This window comes from Magnolia sinica, chromosome 3 (assembly GCF_029962835.1).
Source record: "Magnolia sinica isolate HGM2019 chromosome 3, MsV1, whole genome shotgun sequence".
NCBI classification, from domain to species: domain Eukaryota; kingdom Viridiplantae; phylum Streptophyta; class Magnoliopsida; order Magnoliales; family Magnoliaceae; genus Magnolia; species Magnolia sinica.
In genome coordinates, this window is record NC_080575.1 from 107,414,046 (window position 1) to 107,438,896 (window position 24,851).

Here is a 24,851-nt window from a genome sequence, read left to right on the forward strand (position 1 = left end):
TGGCATGGTTGCAAACTTGCAAGGCAATCCAGACGGACACAACACCTGCAATGGACTCCTGCAATCCAGACGGGTCCACCGAAAAGATTATTGTTAGATGTGGGCCTTGAAGTGAAAATCAAAGATTTCCTTGCATCAAATGATAATTTTAACCCTGATACTGTTGGGTTGTTACGACTCAAAGGAAGATCATATAAAAGGATAAAAAGAAAGATCATGTTTCTTTCAATTGATTAAAACTTTGAATTCACAATTTAAAAAAATAAAATTTTATTAATCAATAATTATTGAATGTATATATGTCTTAGCACAAAAATGAGGCGGATCGAAATGGATTCCTAAAACATAGGTTGCTTTGGGAAAACGGATTGCGTGGACGACTTGGGTCTTTTGTTGATGTTACCAAGTTCTATTGGCCCCAACATATGTATTATGTCTAAATTGTCTATCCATTTGGCGAAATCATTTTTAGGCTTGATCCCAAAAATGAGATATATATATATATATATATATATATATAAAGCTTAAGTGGACTACAGTGCATAAAGCAATAGGGATTAAATATCTACCATTGAAACCTTCTTGGGTCAAAGAAGTTTTAGATTAATATGATATTTGTTTTTTCCCGTTCATACAATTCTGTGTGACCTTATGAATAAGTTGGATGTCAAATAAGCATCATAATGTACCCTGTAAATATTTCAACATTGAAAATCATTGCCCCATTCATTTTTGTGGTGTGGTTCACTTAAGCTTAGGATATCATTCATATTTTATTTTATTTTTGACTCACGACCTAAAATGAACTTGCCAAATGGATGTGTAGTGTTGTCATGGTGAAGAACACAAAACTTAGTGATGTCAACACACTACTGATGGGCAGGCCACACCACAATCCGCTTCCTGCTTTTGGTGCCCCACATCTTATGGGGCGCGGATTAGGTACTTCCCAGCCGGCCCGGAGTTCAAGACACGCGGAGGCTCTGAGGGCCACTGAGGGTCCACTGTGATGCTTTATTTTATCCAAACTGTCCATCCATTTTTTCATATCATTTTAGAGTTTTGAATATAAAATAAGACATCAACGCTCAATTGCACCACACCACAGGAAGCAGCGGTGCTAAGGATTCCCACCGTTGAAACCTTCTTACGGTACACTATGTTTTTTATTTGCCATCCAACCTATTGATACGGTAATATACACCTGGGTGTACACCATGTTTTTTATTTGCCATCCAACCTGTTAATACGGTAATATACACCTGGGTGTACACTATGTTTTTTATTTGCCATCCAACCTGTTGATAAGGTAATATACACCTGGGTGAATTGAAAAAACAAATATCATCTTGATCCAAAACTTCTGTGGTCCCCAAGAATTTTTCAACGGTAGGAATATAATCCCCACCTTGTGGTCCATTTAAGCCTTTGATCTTCTCCATTTTTTGTTTTAATAATTTAAAATGATATGGAAAAATGGATGGACGGTGTGGATAAAATTAAAACATCACGTGGACCCTCAGTTGCCATCAGAGCCTCCGCATGCCCCGAGGTCCAACAGGAGGGGGAAGTACCAAATCCGCCCCATCTTATGAATGCATTGAAGGAGCAGTTTGCTTGTGACGGTAGCGGATTAGGTGAGACCCCGATCCATTGACGTGTGTGGGACCCCTGACTGTGGGGCTACTGTAATGTATTTGACTACATACTCATATGCCATCCATATGCATTGAAAGCTCATTTTAAGGTACGATAAGAAAAAAATGAAGATGATCCAAATCCCAGATGGACCATAGTACAGGAAACAGTGGTGATTGACGGTTAGAAACTCCAGAAAACGGTAGTGATTGACCATTAGAAGCTTCTCATGGGCCACAAAAGCTGTGGATCAAGATAATATTTGTGTGATCTTTTCATTTAGCTGTTTTTGACCCTAACAACAAGTTGATGACAAATAACATTTCAGTGGAATCTATGTAGTTTTTAATGGTTTGGATTCAATCGCTGACTGTTTCCTGTGATATGTTCCAGCTTCATTTTTTTTGGATCGTAGTCTAAAATGAGCTGTCAGTGTGAATTTAAGGCACACAGATTACTGTGAGCCCCAGTCAGGGTCCCATCCACTTCTGTGGATCGGGCAGCTCTCACCTAATGCGCTCCCGCCTGTCACATATTCCTGTGCCTGCAACTTTGTGGGGGCGCACAGAGAGTGTTAGTGGCAAATCCACTCCATTCATATGTTTTGCAAGACGTCAATATGACACAAATGTAAAAAGGTCAGACTGAGACAAAACTTAGGTGGGTCACACCAAGCAAAACAGTAAGAATGAAAGTTTCCACCATTGAAACTTAACTGGAGCTGACCATAATTTTTATATGCCATCCAAACTGTTCATAGGATTACTACCACTCAGATAAACTGTAGGCATAAATATCTTCTTGATACAAAGCTTCCGTTGCCCAGGTATTCAATCCCTGCTGTTTCGTGTGATATAGCCCATATGAGATTCGGATCTCGCTTATTTTAAACTCCTGGCCCTTTGTGGTCTTGTAAAACAGATGAACGGAGTGGATTTGCCTGCAATCCACTTCCGTCTTTTATCCGTTGTGCATGTCAATGCATGGAAGCAATCGCGTGTGACCGTCGGCATAAAGATATTCCTGTGCTTAGGGGCTGTGTGGGCCCACAGAGATGTCCATGACAAATCCTCCCTGTCCATCTGTTTTGTAAGACCACGATGGGACAGTGTTATAAAAATCAGGCAGATACAAAAATATGTACGGTCACATGGTGGTGACAGAAGTTTTGTATCATGATGATATTTGTGGTAAACTGTAGGCATAATGTTTATTTGGCATCCAAACTGTTGAGAAGGTTACATAGACATTAACAAAGGAAAAATACAAATATCAGCATTGTACAAAAAAGTTTTGTGGTGTGGTACACTTAAGCTTTGGATTTGCCTCATTTTTGACCCATTACTAGTATGATCTTGCCAAATGGATGAATATATAACACATACATTATGGTGGGGCCCACAGAACTTGATGCCCTCAACACACCAAAGATGTCCCTGGTGTGTGGCACACCACGCAATCCGCTTCCATGTGATCCACTGAAAATGTTCAGATGTAGCCTTGCAGTGACAATCAAACATTTTCTTGTATCAAATAACAATTTAACCCTTTCCATCACATCCAAAAGCCGACACGAATTACCTACATATACAACCCAAGCACTGTGAGGCCTACCATGAAGTTTATGCTATATCTTTGCTAGTCCATTTTAGGGCAGGGGCACAATCAAAGGACGTCAAAAACTCAAGTGGGCCAAAGCATAACAAAAACTAGAAATTGAACTCTTACCATTGAAACTTTTTTGAATTTTGGATGAGGGTGACATTTTTGTTTTCCCATCCATGTGTGAACCACATCGTCGACAGGTTGGATGGCATATAAACATAGAACGGTTGGGCTCATAAAGGTTTCAAGAGTGTGTTTCCATCCCCACTGTTTCTTAATGGTGTGGCCCATTTCAATTTAGGATCTCTCTTATGTTTGGGTTCATGTCTTAAAATGAGCTGTTGAAATGGATAGACAGAGTGTATATAAGTAAAACATCACAATGGGCCCACTATATTTGGAGTTGGGGGATAGGCATCCAATGGTAGAAATGACACCTTTTCAATGGGCCACACCCGTATTGTAAGAATCTCTTCTAACTTAGTTGCAGTCAATCTGAGTCCCATCCTCATTGAACCGTTGATCTAGTGGTATATGGAGCGGAGTGTAAATAACGACACTGAGAACCCTATAAGTATTCTCTGATTTTTCCCTCAGAATTTGTACTTTTCACTATTTTACTTTAGCCCTGTTTGATGGAAGCGGATTGGCTGGTGTACCACACACCAGCTATATAGGTGGTGTAAATACGTGTCATGCCAAGACGAGGACAGATATAAAGATCAAGTGGACCATACTGCAAAAAACAGTAGGGGATTAAACCACTACCATTGAAATCCTTTTGGGGGTCCCAGAAGTTTCGGACTAATATGAAATTTGTTTTTCCTCATCATCCGTGTATTTTAAAACTTATTAACAGATTGGATGGGAAATAAATGTTACGGTGGGTCCTGCGATTTTTTTTAACGGTGAAAATCATTATCCTCACTGCTATTTTTGGTGTGGTCCATTTGAGCTTTGGATATGATTCATTTTTTGTATAATGCTCTAAAATGATCTCAAAAAATGGATGAATGGTATGGATATAATAAATACATCATTGTGGGGCCCATATAACTTTGATCTCATTTGAACCGTTCGTACAACTCGGAGCTCGAGGCGCGTCGGCGCTCGTCTTGGCACGACACGTATCTACACCAGCTATATAGTTGGTGTGTGGTACACCAGCCAATCCGCTTCCCTGTTTGATAACCAGAATTTAGATGGTCAGGACTGGTATCGTCCATGGTTCCCGTCTGATGGACAATTAACAATGTGTATCGACAGTCATGAACTGCAATTAACCATCTTTCATTTGTTGCTACGAGAAACACGCTATTGATTGGACCTATCTTTGTCTAAATGATTTTGACTGTACATATCAAGAATTGAATTGTCAATATTTGTCCGATTATTGGTGTGATGCTTTTATAGTTGCTGATGAAATGTTCTTTGGACCGAATGAACGGTCCAGATCAATGATTTGACAGTCCGAGTGACCGAATGCATGCAACTAAATACAACTCGACTCACAGAGCATCCTTGAGAAAAATAAGGAGTATTTTTTTTGTTAAATTCCCTATATAATGCTTTCTAACACATGATGGATAACTCGCACCTCCACATACACAGCTAACATGGCCATAGACAAATCCCTGTCTCTTGTTTTGCTTCTTCTATGGGCAATGGTACTTTCTTCTACCATTAATGCTGCTTCTTTCATGGAATCCCAAGCTGAAATGGAAGCTCTACTCAAGTGGAAAGCCAGTCTATTAGAAAGACAAGCACTCAGTTCATGGTCGTTACTCCCCAACGCCAATGCTTCTACCACCCAAGATAGCTCTCCATACAACTGGACCGGAATCTCATGCAACAGTGCTGGAAGAGTAACAGGAATAAGCCTACATGATGCAGGTTTGCAAGGTAAGATTGATAACTTGAGCTTCTCCTCCTTACCAAACCTAGCCCATATCGTTCTCGACCAGAATGCGCTCTTTGGAGCCATCCCTACTCAAATTGGCACTCTTTCTGAACTCGTCACCCTTAAGCTTTCTTCGAATCAGCTTTCTGGTTCAATTCCTAAAGAGATAGGGGAGTTGAAGAAGCTGACGATGTTAAACTTGTCCCATAACCATATAACAGGTTCTATCCCTTCCTCATTAGGAAACTTGACCAACATTGTTAACTTATTCATATCTGATAATCAGATATCTGGTTCAATTCCTCAACAAGTAGGAAATCTCAAATTTCTGGATCAGCAAGCCGCAGCTGCTAACCTGCTGAATGGTTCACTTCCTGCCACTCTAGGAAACATGATCAACCTTCACTTCGTGTTCCTCTGCGGCAATGAAATTTCTGGCCCCATACCAAGTGAAATAGGTAACCTTAAAAAACTGATGATGTTTCAAGTGTGCGCAAACCTTCTAGCAGGTTCCATTCCTTCTAATTTAGGAAATGTGACCACACTCGAGAGCTTGCTGCTCTTTGAAAATCACTTCCATGGCTCAATTCCTCCACAGATAGGAAATCTCTACCACTTTGCTGATCTAAGATTGTTTGAGAACAACCTCACTGGTCCAATTCCTCCATCTCTTGGAAATTAGAGTCGCCTAACCGATCTCTCCCTAATTCAAAATCAGCTCACTGGTCCAATCCCTCCCATCTTTTCGAAATTTGCGGAGCCTAGCCGATCTCTCCCTATCTCAAAATCAGCTAGCTGGTCCAATGCCTCCATCTCTTGGAAATTTGAGTCACCTAACCTATCTCTTCCTTTTTCAAAATCAGCTCACTGGTCCAATCCCTCCATCTTTTGGAAATTTAAGGAGCCTAACCGATCTCTCCCTATATAAAAATCAGTTCACTGGTCCAATCCCTCCATCTCTTGGAAATCTGACAAGCCTAACTGCACTTCGTCTTTTCGATAATCCGTTTTCTGGTTCAGTACCCACAGAAATCTCAAATCTAACACATTTGGAGAGGCTATTTTTGGGTAACAACTACTTCTCTGGTCACCTACCTCATGTATGCCAAAGCAGATCATTAACGCACTTCACCGCCGATAGCAACCATTTCACTGGTCCCATCCCTGAAAGCCTGAGAAACTGCACTGCCTTAATAAGAGTCCGGCTCGAGCATAATCAGCTCACAGGAAATATATCCCAAGTTTTCGGAGTATAGCCTAGTTTAGAGTACATCGATCTGAGTCATAATAAATTGCATGGTGAGCTGTCACCAAGATGGGGGCAATGTCAAAACCTGACGCTGCTAAAAATCTCTGAGAACAATCTCACTGGTAGAATTCCGCCGCAGATTGGGCAGCTAAGTCAGCTGCAGGAACTCGACCTGTCTTCAAACAACCTGCAAGGAAATATTCCTAGCAGCCTGGGGAGTTTGTCCAGGCTTTACAACTTGAGTTTACAAAATAACCGACTGTCTGGTTGGGTACCGGGTGAAATTGGAAAACTATCCAATTTGGAAATTCTTGACCTATCAAGGAACAAGCTGAGTGGGCTGATACCACAGCAACTGGGGGACTGCTCCCAATTGCGGTATTTGAGCATGAGTGAGAATTATCTGAATGGAAGCATTCCATTTCAGATTGGTAATCTAATAGGCCTACAGATTACCTTGGATCTCAGCTGTAACTTCCTGTAAAGATGGAAGAGGGAGAGAAATATTTGACGGAATTGTTATTAATTTCGTATTGAGCTTTACAAATAAATAGATATATAATGATCTATGTATGAAAAAATATATTCTAAAAATAATCTAATTACAGATTTTGTTGAAGTCTTGATTTTGTGCATGTATGGTAAGAAATTTATAAATACTCCCCCTCAAGTTGGCGCATGGAGGTCTGTAATGCCCAACTTGCACGAAAAATGATGAAAAAGTTCATGTCCCAAAGCTTTGGTGAAGATATCGGCAACTTGCTCACTGAAAGAAGTATGGACAGCTTTGAGGAGGCCCGAGCGAATTTTGTCGCGAATAATATGGCAATCAATCTTAATGTGTTTGGTACACTCATGAAACACATGATTGTGGGCAATATATAGTACAAATTGATTGTCACAATGTAGAGTGAATGGATCGGGATGAGAGACACCAAGATCAGTGAGAAGTTGTTTTAACCAAATGAGTTCACAAGTTGTGACAGCCATGGCTCGATATTCAGCTTCAACAGAAGAACGAGCAACTGTATTCTGCTTCTTGGTGCGCCATGAGATTGGACTGGTGCCTAACTGAATAAAGTAGCCGGTAGTGGAGCGGCGAGTGGTAGGACAGCTGACCCAATTAGAATCTGTATAAGCTGTAAGATGCGTACTGTTGGATGAAGGAAAGAAGATGCCTTGGCCAGGGCAGCCTTTGGTATAGCGGAGAACTCTGGTAGCTGCAATCATGTGGGGGACCCGAGGAGTATGCGTGAATTGACTGAGTGTGTTGACTGCATAAACAATGTCTAGTCTGGTGATGGTCAGATAGATGAGACGGTTAACAAGGCGACGGTAAAGGCCAGGATCAGGAAGAAGGTCACCATCTTGAGCATTAAGCATCAAATGTTGCTCCATAGGAAAAAGAGCAGTCCGTGCACCAAGTTGTCTACTGTCAGAGAAAATGTCGAGAGCATATTTGTGTTGATTAAGAAAGATGCCTTTGGGAGAGCGAGCAACTTTGAGTCCATGAAAGTACTTCAAGGAACCAAGGTCCTTTGTCTTGAAGTGAGTGGAGAGAATTTTCTTAAAATGCTCGATTTGAGTGATGTCGTTACTAGCAATCAAGATGACATCAACGTAAACAAGGACAAGAGTGATGCTGGTGGAAGTGATGAGAGTGAACAAAGAATGATCCGCTTGAGACTGATGAAAACTTGCATCAAGAAGCACGGAGGTTAGTTTAAAAAACCAGTTTCGGGAGGCTTGTTTGAGGCCATAGAGGGATTTCTGAGGAGACAGACACGGGTCTCTCCTTGAGGACAATATCCAGGTGGTGGTGTCATATAGACTTCTCCATCAAGATCGCCATGCAAGAAGGTATTATTGATGTCAAGCTGATGGATAATCCAATTTTTGGTAGCTACAACTGCCAGTAAGCAGCGGGCCGTCGTCATTTTAGCGACCGGAGCAAAAGTCTCATGGTAGTTAAGTCCTTCAACCTGAGTGTATCCTTTAACAACGAGCCAAGCTTTGTACCTCTCCATGGATCCGTCGACTTTGAATTTTGTTTTGAAAACCTATTTGCACCCAATGGGTTTCTTACCAAGAGGAAGATGCTCAAGAGTCCAGGTGAAATTATCCTCTAAAGCACAAAGCTCAGCAGACATTGCCTCGCACCAGTGAGAGTGGTGGATAACATTAGAATAGCATGGGGGTCAGTACAGGAGGTAACAACAGTCAAATAAGTAATATGTGAGGGGAAAAATGAGAATATGAAAGAAAAGTAGACAAAGGGTGAGCAGTACCTGAAGCCGGTGATGCAGGTGTAGATGCCGTGGGCTCCACATATAAGGTGGGACAAATATAGTCATGAAGGTAGGCAGGTCGAGTAATGGTGCGGTGAGGGCGAGGAGCTGGTGGAGATGTGTTTGATAAGGTCGTGGAGGTCGATGAATTAGGAGAGTCAAGGGAGTCAGGAGGGTTAGGAGAAGTCATAGAATCAGGAGAAGGAGATATAATAGGTTCAATAACGGGAAGGGAAAGAGTGTCAGGAGGACCTTGGAAAAAGAATGTTTGTTCGTAGAAGGTGAAATCTCGAGAGTAGAAGACGGATTGAGTATTGAGGTTGTAGATCTTATAGGCTTTATGTGTGCTTGGGTAGCGAAGAAAGACACATTTAGTGGCACGAGGAGAAAATTTATCGTGGTGAGCACTGAAAGTTTGTGCATAACAAAGACATCCGAATACCTGAAGATGATCATAGTTTGAAAGTTTATTGAACAGAATATCAAAAGGTGATTTATTTTAGAGAGAGCGACTAGGGGTGCGGTTGATGAGGTAGGATACGGTGAGGACACAATCACCCCAAATAGGTAGAGGTAAGTGTGCTTAAAAACGAAGACTGCATGCAACATTTAGAAGGTGCCGGTGTTTACGCTCCGCAACGCCATTTTGTTGAGGAGTTTCGACACAGGTACGTTCATGAATGATGTCGTGATTGTGTATGTATGTTTGAAATTAATGGGAAAAAAATTCTTGTTCATTATCAGTTCTAATAATTTTGATTGTGGACAAGAGCAAAGAAATGCGTTAAATGGGTGTAAGCCTCAGATTTAAAATGCATAAGATATACTCATGTGGTGTAAGAAAATAATGAACTCCACATAAAGATGCAGTGTGATAACCACCCCAAATATCACAAAAGATACGATTAAAACGAGAATCACTTTTATTAGCATAATTGGAAAAATGTAATCTTGTATGCTTAGAACGAGCACAAACATCACATTCAGAAAGAGTACAAGAAGAATTAAAAATACTGGGAATAGTAAAATTTGAGGGATGTCCTAGACGTTGATGTCATAGGGTCTTATTAGCAGTAGATTGAGCAGCAAAAATGATGGGAGGATCGGGGTGGTACATGTAGAGCCTGTTGCATAGATCACCCGCTCCAATCGACTTCATCGATTGAGGGTCCTAAAATAAACAAGTGTTAGAGGAAAAAGAGATAACACAAGAATTATAAAAAGCAATTTGAAAAACTGAGAGTAAATTAAAGGACAAAAGTGGAACATAGAAAACGTGTTTTAATTTGAGAGAAGGGGAGAGAATACAAGAACCCAGCCCTTCGGCTGGGATATCTTGCCCTGTTAGAAGCCGAATGTGGTGAGGGAAGGCAAGGGGCTTCAAATCGGCAAAAGCATCGCATTGGTGGTAGATGTGGTGGCTCGCACCACTGTCCACTACCCAATGGAGGCGCCGATTGAAGGAGAAATCAGATGGTGAGAAGTGGTTACTAGAAAAATTTATAGGGGATGGATCGTTCGAAGGTTGCGACGGTGTGAGGAGGCTGAGCAACTTCTAATACAGCTCCGGTGACAATCCAGGGACCGGACTTGAAGTGGATGGAGTGAGAAAGACCAGATTCACAGTCGACGGAGGTTGCCCTAAGATGGACAGCCGCGATTTATTGGTGCGAGGCTCTCGGCCTAGAGGGTATCCAATGATGGTCCAACAACATTCACGAGTGTAGCCATCTTTGCTATATGCTGTGCACTTCAGAGGGGGTCGTGAGCGAGCAGTGGTGCGAGTAGCCATTGCCATCATTTCGGAGGATGATGGCCGAAGGTTGAGGAGTCTCTATTGTTCTTCTCGAAACGAGATTGAGAAGACTTTGTTTATGGAGGGAAGTGGATCCATGGCCAGGATTTGGGTGCGAAGAGGAGCAAAGGAATCATTGAGCTCGAGAAGAAATTGAAAAATACGTTCATCATCAACCTGTTTTTGTAGGTCTTTGAGGTCAGTTGTGGTTTGGAGATGGCCAAGTTCATCCTAAATCTATTTGATTTGGTTGTAATAATTATGGACAGAATTTGTGGTTTGTTGCAGGGAGGAGAGGGCTCGTTTTAGGTGATAGATGTGGGCATTGTTTCCATGACAGAAACGGGAAGAGAGGTCGAGTCAGACATCACGGGGATTTGTATGATATTCGAAGGAATTGGCGAGGGAATGACTGATGGAGTTGGGGATCCAGGTAAGGACCATATTCTTCGTTTGATTCCACTGAGTGTATTCTGGTTTGGTCGGTTCAAGGGGTGTGAGGGTGCCATCGACAAAACCAAGTTTGTTCTTGGTATTAAGGGCTCTTGTCATGGCTTTTTGTCATTTGGTGTAGTTGTCGCCAGTGAGAAGGCTATTGACGAGAATTAAACTAGGAGAATCTGAGGGGTGAAGAAGATAGGAGGAGGGGATGAGTGGGGTGTTGTTGTCGGCCATGGCAGAATGGGTTGATCTTTTTAGACTTGAATACCATGTAAAGATAGAAGAGGGAGAGAAATATTTGACTGAATTGTTATTGATTTCGTATTGAGCTTTACAAATAAATAGATGTACAATGAGCTATGTATGAAAAAATATATTTTAAAAATAATCTAATTACAGATTTTGTGCAAGTCTTGATTTTGTGCATGTATGGTACGAAATCTGTCAATACTTCCTTTCGGGAGAGATAAGCTAACAACTTGGGAAACTACAAATGTTGGAAAAGCTAAATCTCTCCCACAATTCACTCTCAGGTTCCATCCCATCATCTTTCAAAGAGATGATCGGTTTATCTTCCATCGACTTTCATACAATGATTTGGAGGGCCCTCTTCCTGATGGGAAAGCCTTCCATCTGGCTCCATCAACGGCATTCATCGAGAACAAAGGTTTATGTAGTGAAGTAAAAGGCATGCAACCTTGTAAATCCTCTTTTATAAAGCCTCACAATGGGAAGAAAGACCACAAGATTGTGATCGTTATTCCTATCATGGCAGCCTTATTTCTTCTACTTGTATTTGCCACCATTTTTTTCATTTTCCTACAAAGATCCCGCGGAACAAGAAATGCAGAGAAACGGGACTTGGAAGGAAAAATGGAAATCTATTTGCAATATGTAATTTTGATGGAAAGATTGCATATGAAGACATCATCAGGGCAACGGAGGATTTCAATTACAAATACTGCATTGGGGCTGGAAGATATGGAAGGGTTTATAAGGCAGATCTACAGATGGGTCAGGTGGTAGCTGTGAAAAAACTTGACTCGTCACAAGGTGGTGAACAAACTAATCAAAGAAGCTTTGAAAAAGAGACACGAGCATTAACAGAAACTCGACATCGCAACATCGTGAAGCTCTATGGGTTTTGTTCGCATCCTCGGTGCTCATTTTTGGTGTACCAGTACATAGAAAGGGGAAGTTTAACTAGCATCCTCGGCGGCAATAAAGGAGCTGTAGAATTGGATTGGGTGAAGAGGATGAAAGTTATCAGAGGAGTAGCCGATGCTTTATCATACATGCACCATGATCGCACTCCTCCTATAGTTCATCGGGACTTATCAAGTAAAAACATTTTGTTGGATTTAGAATTTGAGGCCTGTGTCTCTGACTTTGGGACCGCAAGACTCATAAAGCCAGATTCATCGAATTGGTCCACACTCGCAGGCACTTATGGATACATAGCTCCAGGTATGCACTTACGGTAATGTTGCTTGAATTTTCTACTTGTTTATGTTAGATAATTTCATGGAACATGGAATGTCTAAATGTATAGTCATAAGTGGTAAACATGACTTCAAGAAGTTGCTTCTATTTCAATTGTTTCTTGAAATGCTTAATTATCATCACATTTCCATAAATTTCCTAGTAGTTAAACTAATTTAAAGTAGCATCTTATTTAAAGATTTTTCATATATATATATATATATATATATATATATATATATATATATATATATATATATATATATATATATATCTCATTTAGTGGAGAAAATGGGATGGCCAGGCTAGATACTATAAGGCCCAAGGCGCGAGCATGAAAAAATTGGTTGGGCTTGGGCCTGATCCTCCCCAGATTGATCAAATCCTCATCTCCATGGTGAATGTTCCTAATCAATCCCTTGATTCGGTGGGCCACACATTTAGTAAAATGAAAACCATGTTCTATATGTACGATGATGTGCACTCTACTGGGCCGAGATAGGTCATGCTAAAATGACCAAGCCAATCCCGGCCCAAAAAAATTGATATACAGAATGACAGAAAAAAAAAGTAGGGTTTTTTGTACATTTCTCACCTATTCAAATCAAACTTTCACCCATAAGAGCAACCCACAAAACCACCCTCAGATAGTGGACATGTGTTCCAGCTTGGCATGTATGTCTCGATATGATGAATGATACGTGTAAGATTAGCCTTCTCTCATATTTCCACCAACCCATTCATCAGTTGTGCTCCACTAGTCTCCCATGCGAAACGCACTTAGCAAATGCTTTTGGTGATCTAGGCTAGTCTATCTGGTGCGTCAAATCCACTTTATCCAAATGGTGGAAAAGATGAAGGAGTACTAGGCAGCTGTGCAACAAAATCTCCGTGCGTTTCACTGTAAGATATGCATGTCAGATCTGATCCGTTCATCATTAATTGTGCCGGCTCATGAAATCATGCAGATCAAAACCCAGCTCAATTGCACCGCACTACATATAACAGTTATGACGGGATGTATACCATTGATCAGGCTGGAATTTATTTTTCTCCTTCATCCCGGATGAACTCAACTTATCCAGTGTTTGGGTGTCATATAAATATGACAGCGGGCCGAAAAGATTTAAGCTTGGGCCAGCAACTTAGACATAGCACGGTGGCCTCACAGAGCCTTTAGTTGCACCACATGCTTTTCAGGTACTGTTAAACGCGGAGACTTGCCCAGTAATACCGCTGTGCTAAAACATAAGTCGCTTTTGGTGTCCTTTGTTGTGAATGCATTGACCGATAAAAGGCAATGCAATCATCAACACGATGACATGAGAGAGACACCAGGCTTTCGAGAAACACGAATTTATTATTCTTAACCCATCTGTTTAAGAACGTTCACAAGGCATAGTTGCAGGGCAATCCAGACGGTCACAACACCTGCAATGGACTCCTGCAATCCTGACGGGTCCACCCAAAAAGCTCCCTATTAGATGTGGGCCTTGAAGTGAAAATCAAAGATTTCCTTGCATCAAATGACAATTTTAACATTGGTACTGTTGGGCCATTGTAACTCAAGGAAGACCGTAAAGGGATAAAAAGAAAGATCACACCTCTATTTCAATTGATCGAAACTTTAAAACCACAAGGTATTTTCTTGAATTCACAATAAAAAATTTAGAATTTTATTAATCAATAATTATTGAATGTATATGTCTCAGTTACACCGTTAATAAAGAAAAAATTAAACTAAAATTCGTAATTACCAAAAATAATAAAATTATAACTCTAATAAAAGTACTAATTATAGTAAAACTCTTATAAATGTTAATTCTAAAAATAAAAATTCTAAATAAACTTTTGCTAAAATAGTCTTACATGATTAAAAATCTAACATTCTTAAAATAAAAATAATAATATAAAAATCGGAATTATTAGAAATAATAATTTTTTTCCTAAAATTTGAATTTTCAGCTCAAAGTGTGCCTTTAGTTTTTTTTGGCAAAACGGTGATAGAAGTTTTGTATTAGATGATATTTTCTCTTACAGTTTAAATGGTAGATGTTATTGTTTCCAGTGTTTTGATGGTAAGGCCCACCTGAGTTTTGGATATACCTGATTTTTATAATCATATCCTATCATGGTCTTTCAAAACCGATGAATGGTACACTTACTTAAGCTTTGAATTTGCCTCATTTTTTGACCCATTCCTAGTATGATCTTGCCAAATGGATGAATATATAACACATACATTATGGAGGAGCCCACATAACTTGATGACCTCAACACACCAAAGATGTCCCTGGTGTGTGGCACACCACGCAATCCGCTTCCATGTGGTCCACTGAAAAAGTTGTGTGTCAGATGTAGCCTTACGGTGACAATCAAATATTTTCTTGTATCAAATAACAATTTAACCCTTTCCATTACATCCAACAGTGGACACGAATTACCTGCCTATACAACCCAAGCACTGTGAGGCCTACCATGAAGTTTATGCTATATCTTTGCTGGTCCATTTTAGGGCATGGGCACGATCAAAGGGCCTCTAAAACTCAAGTGGGCCAAAGCATAACAAAAATTAGAAATTAAACGCTACCATTGAAACCTTTCTGAATTTTGGATGAGGATGACATTTTTGTTTTCCCATCCACGTGTGAATCACATCGTCAACAAGTTGGATGGCATAGAAACATAGAACGGTTGGGCTTATAAAGGTTTCAAGACTGTGTTTCCATCCCCTGTGTTTCTTAATGGTGTGGCCCACTCCAATATTAGATCTCCCTCATGTTTGGGCTCATGTCTTAAAATGAGCTGTTGAAATGGATATACAGTGTATATAAGTAAAACACCACAATATATTTGGAGTTGTGGAATGAGCATCCAATGGATGCAGATGAGGCCTTTTCAATGGGCAACCGCTGGATTGTAAGAATCTATTCTAACTAAGTTGCAGTCAATCTAGTGGCAGATGGAGCAGAATGTAAATAACGACACTGAGAACCCTATAGTATCCTCTGATTTTGTTAAAGTGCCACCCGTGGTTGGGTGATCGAAAGCATTGATGTGTTGAGCCCCACCTAGATGGCGGATTGCCAAAATGAAAATCCTAAGTGTAGAATAGTTAGCCTCTTTCAGGTGATTGTGAACATTTTTTGTGTATGCACTGCGCTGTCTACAGCAGCGAGGTCCATCATATCAACGGTTTAACGCAGTAGCGATTCTCCGATGGTAGGCCCAGAATCGTACAAGTCCTCGTTGGGCCAGCTATCAGGACAAAGGAATCAAAATCCTGTAGCACACCTGCTGTACTAAAACACCCGAGCTTCATAGTGCCTCCGGCTTTTGCGTGTGAAATCCACTCTGTCCATCAGGTGCACCCTTGAATTTAGCTTTGGGGACCAAAAATTATCTGAATTTACAACTCATGTGAGCCACGTAAAAGAGAACATGTCACGCCCCAAAATTCGGGTACAGAGTGTGCACCCTCAGACCCGAGTTTCGGTTTGTAACTTATACATAAAGTATACTAACTTAATTCTTCAATCAATTTAAAGAATTAATACTTAACAATATAAGGTCCACCATAATCTCAATGACACATACATAATACTTAACACCAATTAATAAAGTTTATATAAATCTTGATAACCCTTAAAATAAAATAAACTTTTAAATCATTCATTTATTATACCATTATACTATAATGATGTTTATTCCATGCTAACATTGTTCCAAAGAAATAAAGCTAAATAATTTCTTAAACTCTCAAAATAAATACCAGTATGCATTATACATTAATTAAACTATGCTAACAAAATAAAATATATAATCAAAAATTTTCTAATGCCGCCACTTTATCTTCAGATAAGTATAACCATGTTTCAGGTGAGTCATGTTCAGGTACAGTAGATCCTTCTGGTTCTTACGCTACATCATCTGCTAATGGCTCCTCTATATGGTTTTTCCATCAATAAAAATGTAAATTGGCCAGGCTTAGTGATATAACCCAGAATGGTTCATAATCATAGCAATTAAAATAATACATAAATACATGCACAATAATATGAATGTAAAATGGGGTATGAATGCATCAATGGGATGATCATCTATCTGCTTGGGTTGGAGGTCATTAACCCGCATCTACTCGTTGGATAGGCTTCCACCTTTTGGTAGACTTGGGCATAGCCTACATCTAGTAACGCTCTACCAGGATCAACATTTCTTCCAGAGAGGGCCCCTAGGATCGACCATGCATTATGTAATGCAATGAATGATGGATGATATGTAAATGCATATTTTTCATATTTGGCATAGTTGTTTCGATTAAAATATTCACATATAAATTTATCGTACAATTATCATATCAAAATATTCAAACCAATAAATCAATCAAACAATCATAATGATTTATTTTAATTTTAATGAATTATGAGACAAGTTGGGTCACTTACCTGAGTTTAATAGTATTGACTCTGCAATGTATTTAGGTTGATTTGAATTCTGGAGTCCTATCAATTATATTAACAATATTATTATTCATTTATTTGTATTACATGGTGGGGCCCAACTTTAATTAACATCCTAGGTGGCCAAATCCAAAATAATCAAATAATTAAAATTCATATTCAATCTTTTATTTCCTTTTTAAGATTATAAAATTGGATGTAAATTACTTGATCGGGGTGGCCCATTGGATGCTCAGATAAGTCAGATTCTTGAGGTCTTGTCAAGTTTTACCTCTATGCATTGGAGGAATGGTGTGGATCTAACCACACATTCACCAATGGCCCATCTCGATCTTCTACGCCAAGTGATAATAACACTTATGCAAAATATCTAAAATTCCTTTATCAAACACTTATAGATCTAACTAATGTAGCTTATCTAATGGTTAGATTGATCTGAATATTAGGGCCCTTATATATTTTCGCCTTAGGGATCATATGATTCATACGGATCTAATCTAATTTCATCAGATGTACACCAACTACAATTACATAATTTTAGATTCCCCTCACCTTTAAATGACATCTACCTATAATTCAATACAATGAACGTGTGACCAATCCACACCGTTCATTGCATACACCGAATTAAATTATATTAAATATATTTTAAAAAATACTAAAAGGAGGACGATATACATACCTGATCTAAGCACCCCAAAATTCTCTCTCCCTTTATTTGTTCTCACAGGTAGCCTTTTTGTTAATATTTAAATTTGATTAGAACTCTTTTATTCTTGAGAGATGTATTCTTGAGAGATGTGGGCCGGGTTAGAGGTATATTTAAACTATATAAGTTAATGATATAGACAGGATAAGAGATAAGATAGATTTAAAATAAATATAAAATAAAGATAAGATTAAAAAAAAATCTTTTATTATTATTATTATTAGTAAATTTTTACGGCCCTCACGGAACAATGGGCAGGGGACACGGATCATTGGTGTTACTGTGGGGGTGTGTATTCAAAAATCAAAAAGATCTACATCTCTCAGTCGGGACACACCTCTTGTACTTACAGGTTTTTTACACGTGATCTACACTGTTTCCGTTGTTGCGGCCATCATGATTTTTGTATATGGTTATTTTTTTCTGAACGTCTGGGGAAAAATTATAAGGCTCACATGATGGACGGAGTGGATTGCAAACGCACAAAACGATTGGCCTCAAAGAGCTTGGGTGTTTTACCCGCTGCCTACAATTCGGTGTTGCAAGGGATTCTGGTTCAAGACAGCTCGCCAATGCAAACGCGAGGTTCATCCCACTCCAGTCGCCAACGTAAAACGCAAGTTGGCGAGTTTCATCCCACTATAAAATGGAAGCATCCTCTCCTAACCCAAACACAAACCCACAGCACTAGCAACGGAAATCCAAACATGTACTCAAAGAAATCCCTTATCTCTTTCCTCTTCTTACTACTAATAGCTTCTTCCAAGGAAGCAGCATCATCAGCATCTGAGGAAGCAAAAGCTCTACTGAAATGGAAAGCCAGTCTCTCTCAAACAGAGGCTCTCCGTTCATGGTCCTTATTCCCCATTGCCAACGCTTCTGCCGCCCGACAGAGCTCTCCATGCAACTGGACCGGAATCACATGCGATCGCTTACGAAGTGTAGTAGGTATAAACCTGCAGAATACGAGCCTACAAGGTACTCTTGATAATTTGAGCTTCTCTTCATTTCCCAACCTCGTCGGCCTCATTCTCAACCAAAACTTACTCCGTGGAACCATTCCAACCCAGATTTGTTCTCTTTCAAAGCTCATCCTCCTTGATTTGTCTGCCAATCAACTATCAGGTGCCTTGCCTCCTTCACTAGCTAATCTTACTAGCATTCTAGAGCTCCACCTTTCTAATAACATGATAACTGGCGTAATATCCCCTCATTTCTTCACCAATTGGACCAGACTCACCTCCCTTGATATCCATAACAATCAACTCACCGGACAAGTTCCGTCAAGAATTAGCCTGCTGAGAAATGTCATCTACTTAGACCTCTCCAATAATCAGATAGTTGGCTCGATACCTCCAGAAATAGGAACACTTAAACATCTCCTCACCCTAGGCTTGGAAAGAAACAATCTCACGGGTGTCATCCCTCCATCTCTGTGTAATATGAGCCAGCTGAAGTTTCTGTTCCTCTTTGAAAACAGAGTTTCAGGCCCTGTCCCTCAGGAAATAGGAAATTTGAGGAATCTGATATACATGCTCATGGGTGATAACCTTCTAAACGGTCCAATCCCTCAAGATTTAGGAAAACTTATGAATTTTGAGCATCTAGACTTGTCCTATAACCTTCTAACTGGTTCCTTACCCTACACTTTAGGAAATCTAACTGAACTTCGCTTCTTATACCTTTGTGGAAATCAGATTTCTGGACAGATCTCTCAAGAAATCGGCAATCTTAAGAATCTGTACCATCTACAAATATGTAGTAATCAGCTTAGTGGTCCAATTCCTCCGTCTATCAGCAATTTGAGTAGCCTAGAATCACTTGTTCTGTTTCATAATCAGTTATCTGGTTCAGTACCTCAAGAGATATCGAATCTAACACGTTTGCAGAGGTTCCTTATGGGTGGCAACAACTTCTCTGGCCACCTACCTCAAGTATGCCAAGGCGGATCACTCACACACTTCAATATGGAAAACAACCATTTCACCGGTCCCATCCCCGAAAGCCTGAGAAATTGCAACAACTTAACAAGAGTTCGGCTTGAAAATAATCAGCTCACCGGAAATTTATCCCACGTCTTTGGAGTATATCCTGATTTATGGTACATTGACCTGAGTTATAATAGATTGAATGGTGAGCTCTCCCCAAATTGGGGAGAATGTCGAAATCTACAACTGCTAAAAATCTCCAACAACAATATCATTGGTACAATTCCATGGCAGATTGGGCAGCTAAGTCAGCTGCAGGAACTCGACCTGTCTTCAAACAACCTACAAGGAACGATTCCTAGTAGCCTGGAGAGTTTGTCCATGCTTTACAAGTTGAGTTTACAAAATAACAGACTATCTGGTTGGGTACCGGGTGAAATTGGAAAACTATCCAATTTGGAGATTCTTGACCTATCAAAGAACAAGCTGAGTGGGCTGATACCACAGCAACTGGGGGACTGCTCCAAATTGCGGTATTTGAGCATGAGTGAGAATTATTTGAATGGAAGCATTCCGTTTCAAATTGGTAATCTAATAGGCCTACAGAGTACCTTGGATCTCAGCTGTAACTTCCTTTCAGGAGAGATAAGCCAACAACTTGGGAAACTGCAAATGTTGGAAAAGCTAAATCTCTCCCACAATTCACTCTCAGGTTCCATCCCATCATCTTTCAAAGAGATGATCAGTTTATCTTCCATCGACTTTTCATACAATGATTTGGAGGGCCCTCTCCCTGACGGGAAAGCCTTCCATCTGGCTCCATCAGCGGCATTCATCGAGAACAAAGGTTTATGTAGTGAGGTAAAAGGCATGCAACCTTGTAAATCCTCTTTTATAAAGCCTCACAATGGGAAGAAAGACCACACGATTGTGATCGTTATTCCTATCATGGCAGCCTTATTTCTTCTACTTGTATTTGCCACCATTTTTTTCATTTTCCTACAAAGATCCCGCGGAACAAGAAATGCAGAGAAACGGGACTTGGAAGTGAAAAATGGAAATCTATTTGAAATATGTAATTTTGATGGAAAGATTGCATATGAAGACATCATCAGGGCAACGGAGGATTTCAATTACAAATACTGCATTGGGGCTGGAGGATATGGAAGGGTTTATAAGGCAGATCTACAGATGGGTCAGGTGGTAGCTGTGAAAATACTTGACTCGTCACAGGGTGGTGAACAAGCTGATCAAAGAAGCATTGAAAAAGAGATACGAGCATTAACAGAAATTCGACATCGCAACATCGTGAAGCTCTATGGGTTTTGTTCGCATCCTCGGTGCTCATTTTTGGTGTATGAGTACTTAGAAAGGGGAAGCTTAGCTAGCATCCTCAGCGGCAATAAAGGAGCTGTAGAATTGGATTGGGTGAAGAGGATGAAAGTTATCAGAGGAGTAGCCCATGCTTTATCATACATGCATCATGATTGCACTCCTCCCATAGTTCATCGGGACTTATCAAGTAAAAACATTTTGTTGGATTTAGAATTTGAGGCACGTGTCTCTGACTTTGGCACCGCAAGACTCATAAAGCCAGATTCATCGAATTGGTCCACACTCGCAGGCACTTATGGATACATAGCTCCAGGTATGCACTTACGGTAATGTTGCTTGAATTTTCTACTTGTTTATGTTAGATAATTTCATGGAACATGGAATGTCTAAATTTATAGTCATAAGCGGTAAACATGACTTCAAGAAGTTGCTTCTATTTCAATTGTTTCTTGAAATGCTTGATTATCATCACATTTCCATGAATTTCCTACCTGTCTTTAGTTAAACTAATTTAAAGTAGCATCTTATTTAAAGATTTTTCATATATATATATATATATATATATATATATATATATATATATATATATATATATATATATATATATATATATATATATATATCATTTAGTGGAGAAAATGGGATATGGCCAGGCTAGATACTATGAGGCCCAAGGTGCAAGCATGAAAAAATTGGTTGGGTTTGGGCCTGATCCTCCCCAGATTGATCAAATCCTCATCTCCATGGTGAATGTTCCTAATCAATCCCTTGATTCGGTGGGCCACACATTTAGTAAAATGAAAACCATGTTCTATATGTACGATGCATGTGCAGTCTACTGGGCTGAGATAGGTCACGTTAAAATGACCAAGCCAATCCCGGCCCAAAAAAATTGATATACAGAATGACAGAAAAAAAGAAAAAAGAAGGGTTTTATGTACATTTCTCACCTATTCAAATCAAACTTTCACCCATAAGAGCAACCCACAAAACCACCCTCAGATAGTTGACATGTGTTCCAGCTTGGCATGTATGTCTCGATATGATGAATGATACGTGTAACATTAGCATTCTCTCATATTTCCACCAACCCATTCATCAGTTGTGCCTTGTCAGGATCAACATACACTCCAAAAATAACCCTGATTCAAAACTAAATTGGGACACAATGCATGTAAATGGTCTGGTTCTCCTTGGTATGGCGCACTTGACATTTGAATCAGTTTCCTTTTTGGCTATACAACGAATACAAGAAAGCCCACCTGATGGACGTGGTAAATGTCAAACACATAAAATGTTCTTGGGTGGTTTAAGCGCTGCATACAATGGCTGTCTCACCAGACTCAGGTCTGAGCAGAACTAGACATAGCATCAAGTACAAATGGATGTAGGTTATGAAACATGATCTTATTTTTTATGTTTGGTGCAGAGTTTGCTTACACAATGAGAGTTACTGAGAAATGCGACGTATATAGCTTTGGTGTTGTATCACTTGAAGTGATAATGGGAAGGCATCCTGGAGATCTCCTCTCATCCTTGGCAACGTCTGGTGGCCAAGATATACTGCTGATGGATGTATTGGACCAACGCCTCCCACCTCCAACGCTTGAAAACATGAAGAGTTTGGTTTCTACAGCAACGTTGGCACTTGCATGCTTACATGCCAACCCTCAATCTCGGCCATCCATGCGCCACGTGTCTCACGAGCTATCCACTAGCAAGGCACCACTCCTTGGTGCTTTCCACATGATTGCGTTGGGTCAACTGTTAGATGCAGAGACATAAAAGGTTTGCTAACCGTGTACACGTGTGTCAGGTACCCATGCCAATATGGAACAGGCATCTGAGATCCTACCTTCCATCAGGTGGGCCACACTGTTTGGATCTTTTGTCCCAGAACTCAAGTGGGCAAATATGTATATATGATTTGCAGAACATAAGAACGGCTGATATTATGCAACGAAAATAAGAATCGTTGAAACAAATTTTCAACTACTATGTGCATTGTGGGGTCCACCTTGAAGAAGGGAACGTCCTGATTTTCAGGCCAAAAGATGTTAACAGTGTTGTGGACCTGATGGAAAGCTTGGATCTGGTGCAGCTGTTCCATATTGGCATGTGTGGTCAATAAAAGGAAAACTCTACCATCTAAGTTTGTTACCACGTGCTCTCCGTGGGCTTGAGCACTATAAATTCAATCCGTTCATCTGTTAGATCCTCCATGAATGGATCATAATCCCGAAATTCACATGGGCAAGATAATCCAAGCTGCTGATTGGAGTTCTGCCTATTGAAAACAGAACAATGATAGGACTTAATTTCTTCTAAGAAGTCTCATAAATCTTTCATGAAACAGCTAGCTAGGATCTTGGATTTTTGGGGTACAATGGATCCAAGACTGGGGCAGATGAATGGTGTGAATCTCATACATGTATACCATATGTACAAAGATTTGAGTGCTTGATAAATGACTTGGATATCAATGACTAGCACCGATAATTTAAAAAACACCACCAAATTATTAAAGTATGAGTCACATGTTAACTTCAAAATTTATGATCGAGTCCAAATATATTTTTGTGCTCTACACAGGATTCAATTTTTGAAGAGGGATGGTAACTCCTGGTTCAAGTGAAGCATGAGGTTTCGTGGAATAAAACAGGGCCCTCTAGCTTGTAATCGCAGCTTATATTGTTATGCTTTGGTCCACTTTATTTTCTTTTTGTTTGGGTTTTTTCCTTTTTAGTTGTGGTCTTTGCTCATGTTTCCTCATATTTGTATTTTCTTATTTTACTTTTAATAAATTTATAGGTGGTATGTTCTCACCTTTCAGGGAAAAAAAAAAGTCCAAATATCTTTAGCACCTTCACTCATGGCATAGATACTGTGTTACATGTGTAAATATTGATATTGATCTGAGTATTTCCTAATGCTCATGGAAGTAGTGTTTTTACAAAAATAAAGACAACTTCATATGACCACCATGACACATTTGTCACTCAGGCCATGATCATGAAATCTTTCGCCATTGCTATTGTTGGTATGTGATAAAAATTATTTTGAATGTAAAAAAATTTACAATGCAGATATTAAGCATGGTTCTAAAACTAGATGACCGTCATAAAGCTGCTTAGCTTGGTCAACTAGACGTGACAAGATTTTAAACCTAAGTCACCAGGAAATTCTCTCCTGAATATTACTCCATCGGGAAGACTCATCAAGTCAGCCTTTTGGCTCAATCGATTCATGGTGACCAATCACATGTTCGTCAACAATGACATTAATAAACATCTAAATAAAAGCCTTCAAGTTTTGAATTAGTGAAACTCAGCTACGGAACCAAAAGAGCATATGCACTTGCCAAACCTACTCTCCCTTCAGGTGGAAGGCCACATGGTATTTTAGAATCCATTATACACGAGTTTAAAATAAGGCTTGTAAGACGCACCTATATATTGTCCGAAGGAATCATGGAATCCGTGGCACTGAGGTAGAGAATTATACTCCGGCTTACTAGCCTTGGCATTGTTCAATGTTATAGGTCATCAGTTTTGTTGGGCCCCACTGTTGATACACCATGTACCAAAAATGAGAGGGATGATCCCTTCCTCAGAAGAATAGCCAATTCAGAAGAAAAACAAATCAACAACTCACGTTACTTCAATGTAATGGATTTTGGGGGCATAGTCAAGACAGGGAGAGTGTAATCAAAACAATCGTCTGGATAACTGAACCATGGGCTCTACTTTTACATAAAACCTAGGCATGTTATGCATACCTTCTAGTATAGTTTGTCATACTTTGAACCACTGATTTTAAGTCCAACCAAGGAATTAGGACCTTCTAATCCATTTGTATTTGGGGTCATCTCCTATCCATGGGCCAATCGAACCAACATCATGGATCACTTTATCAGGGCCCCCTCTTGTTCAGGATCCTAACTAAGGACACTTTGTCCCAAGACACGAGAATCAGAAACTGGGAATGCTTTTGCGCAGTAAAAAAAACAAAAACAAAAACC

At 39.8% G+C, this 24,851-nt stretch overlaps 4 protein-coding genes and 1 long non-coding RNA gene across 5 annotated transcripts; 4 read left to right on the forward strand and 1 right to left on the reverse strand.

Annotated features, from left to right (window-relative positions):
- The first annotated feature begins 4,859 nt into the window (after window positions 1–4,859).
- LOC131239054 (probable leucine-rich repeat receptor-like protein kinase At1g35710) lies at window positions 4,860–5,825 on the forward strand. Its single transcript, XM_058236614.1, has one exon. It carries the CDS (start codon window positions 4,860–4,862, stop codon window positions 5,823–5,825), a length of 966 nt encoding a protein of 321 aa, XP_058092597.1.
- Window positions 5,826–5,946: 121 nt separating this feature from the next.
- On the forward strand, window positions 5,947–6,876 carry LOC131239055 (probable leucine-rich repeat receptor-like protein kinase At1g35710). The gene is made up of 2 exons (XM_058236616.1): window positions 5,947–6,243; window positions 6,532–6,876. Exons 1-2 carry the CDS (start codon window positions 5,947–5,949, stop codon window positions 6,874–6,876), a joined length of 642 nt encoding a protein of 213 aa, XP_058092599.1.
- A 4,007-nt stretch (window positions 6,877–10,883) lies between these two features.
- LOC131239056 (MDIS1-interacting receptor like kinase 2-like) lies at window positions 10,884–12,400 on the forward strand. Its single transcript, XM_058236617.1, has 3 exons — window positions 10,884–11,058; window positions 11,450–11,583; window positions 11,744–12,400. Exons 1-3 carry the CDS (start codon window positions 10,884–10,886, stop codon window positions 12,398–12,400), a joined length of 966 nt encoding a protein of 321 aa, XP_058092600.1.
- Window positions 12,401–18,215: 5,815 nt separating this feature from the next.
- Window positions 18,216–23,541, forward strand: LOC131240597 (MDIS1-interacting receptor like kinase 2-like). Its single transcript, XM_058238907.1, has 3 exons — window positions 18,216–21,143; window positions 22,260–22,618; window positions 23,423–23,541. The coding sequence occupies exons 1-2, from the start codon at window positions 18,275–18,277 to the stop codon at window positions 22,613–22,615; spliced, it is 3,225 nt and encodes a 1,074-aa protein (XP_058094890.1). The 5' UTR covers window positions 18,216–18,274; the 3' UTR covers window positions 22,616–22,618; window positions 23,423–23,541.
- Window positions 22,078–23,111, reverse strand: LOC131240598 (uncharacterized). Its single transcript, XR_009168823.1, has 2 exons — window positions 22,992–23,111; window positions 22,078–22,594 (listed from the first exon to the last, which is right to left on the reverse strand). It is a non-coding gene; the product is annotated as an uncharacterized LOC131240598 (long non-coding RNA).
- Window positions 23,542–24,851: the final 1,310 nt, after the last annotated feature.

Bases quoted from the DNA above. Each gene is read 5' to 3' on its own strand.
- LOC131239054 (XM_058236614.1), top strand. From the start codon at position 4,860: ATGGCCATAGACAAATCCCTGTCTCTTGTTTTGCTTCTTCTATGGGCA.
- LOC131239055 (XM_058236616.1), top strand. From the start codon at position 5,947: ATGCCTCCATCTCTTGGAAATTTGAGTCACCTAACCTATCTCTTCCTT. The intron at 6,244-6,531 runs GTATGCCAAAGC...ATTCCGCCGCAG, and splicing joins TCTCTGGTCACCTACCTCAT to ATTGGGCAGCTAAGTCAGCT.
- LOC131239056 (XM_058236617.1), top strand. From the start codon at position 10,884: ATGACTGATGGAGTTGGGGATCCAGGTAAGGACCATATTCTTCGTTTG. The intron at 11,059-11,449 runs GTGAGAAGGCTA...ATTCACTCTCAG, and splicing joins ATTTGGTGTAGTTGTCGCCA to GTTCCATCCCATCATCTTTC. The intron at 11,584-11,743 runs GTTTATGTAGTG...TTTCCTACAAAG, and splicing joins GGCATTCATCGAGAACAAAG to ATCCCGCGGAACAAGAAATG.
- LOC131240597 (XM_058238907.1), top strand. From the start codon at position 18,275: ATGTACTCAAAGAAATCCCTTATCTCTTTCCTCTTCTTACTACTAATA. The intron at 21,144-22,259 runs GTATGCACTTAC...TGTTTGGTGCAG, and splicing joins TTATGGATACATAGCTCCAG to AGTTTGCTTACACAATGAGA.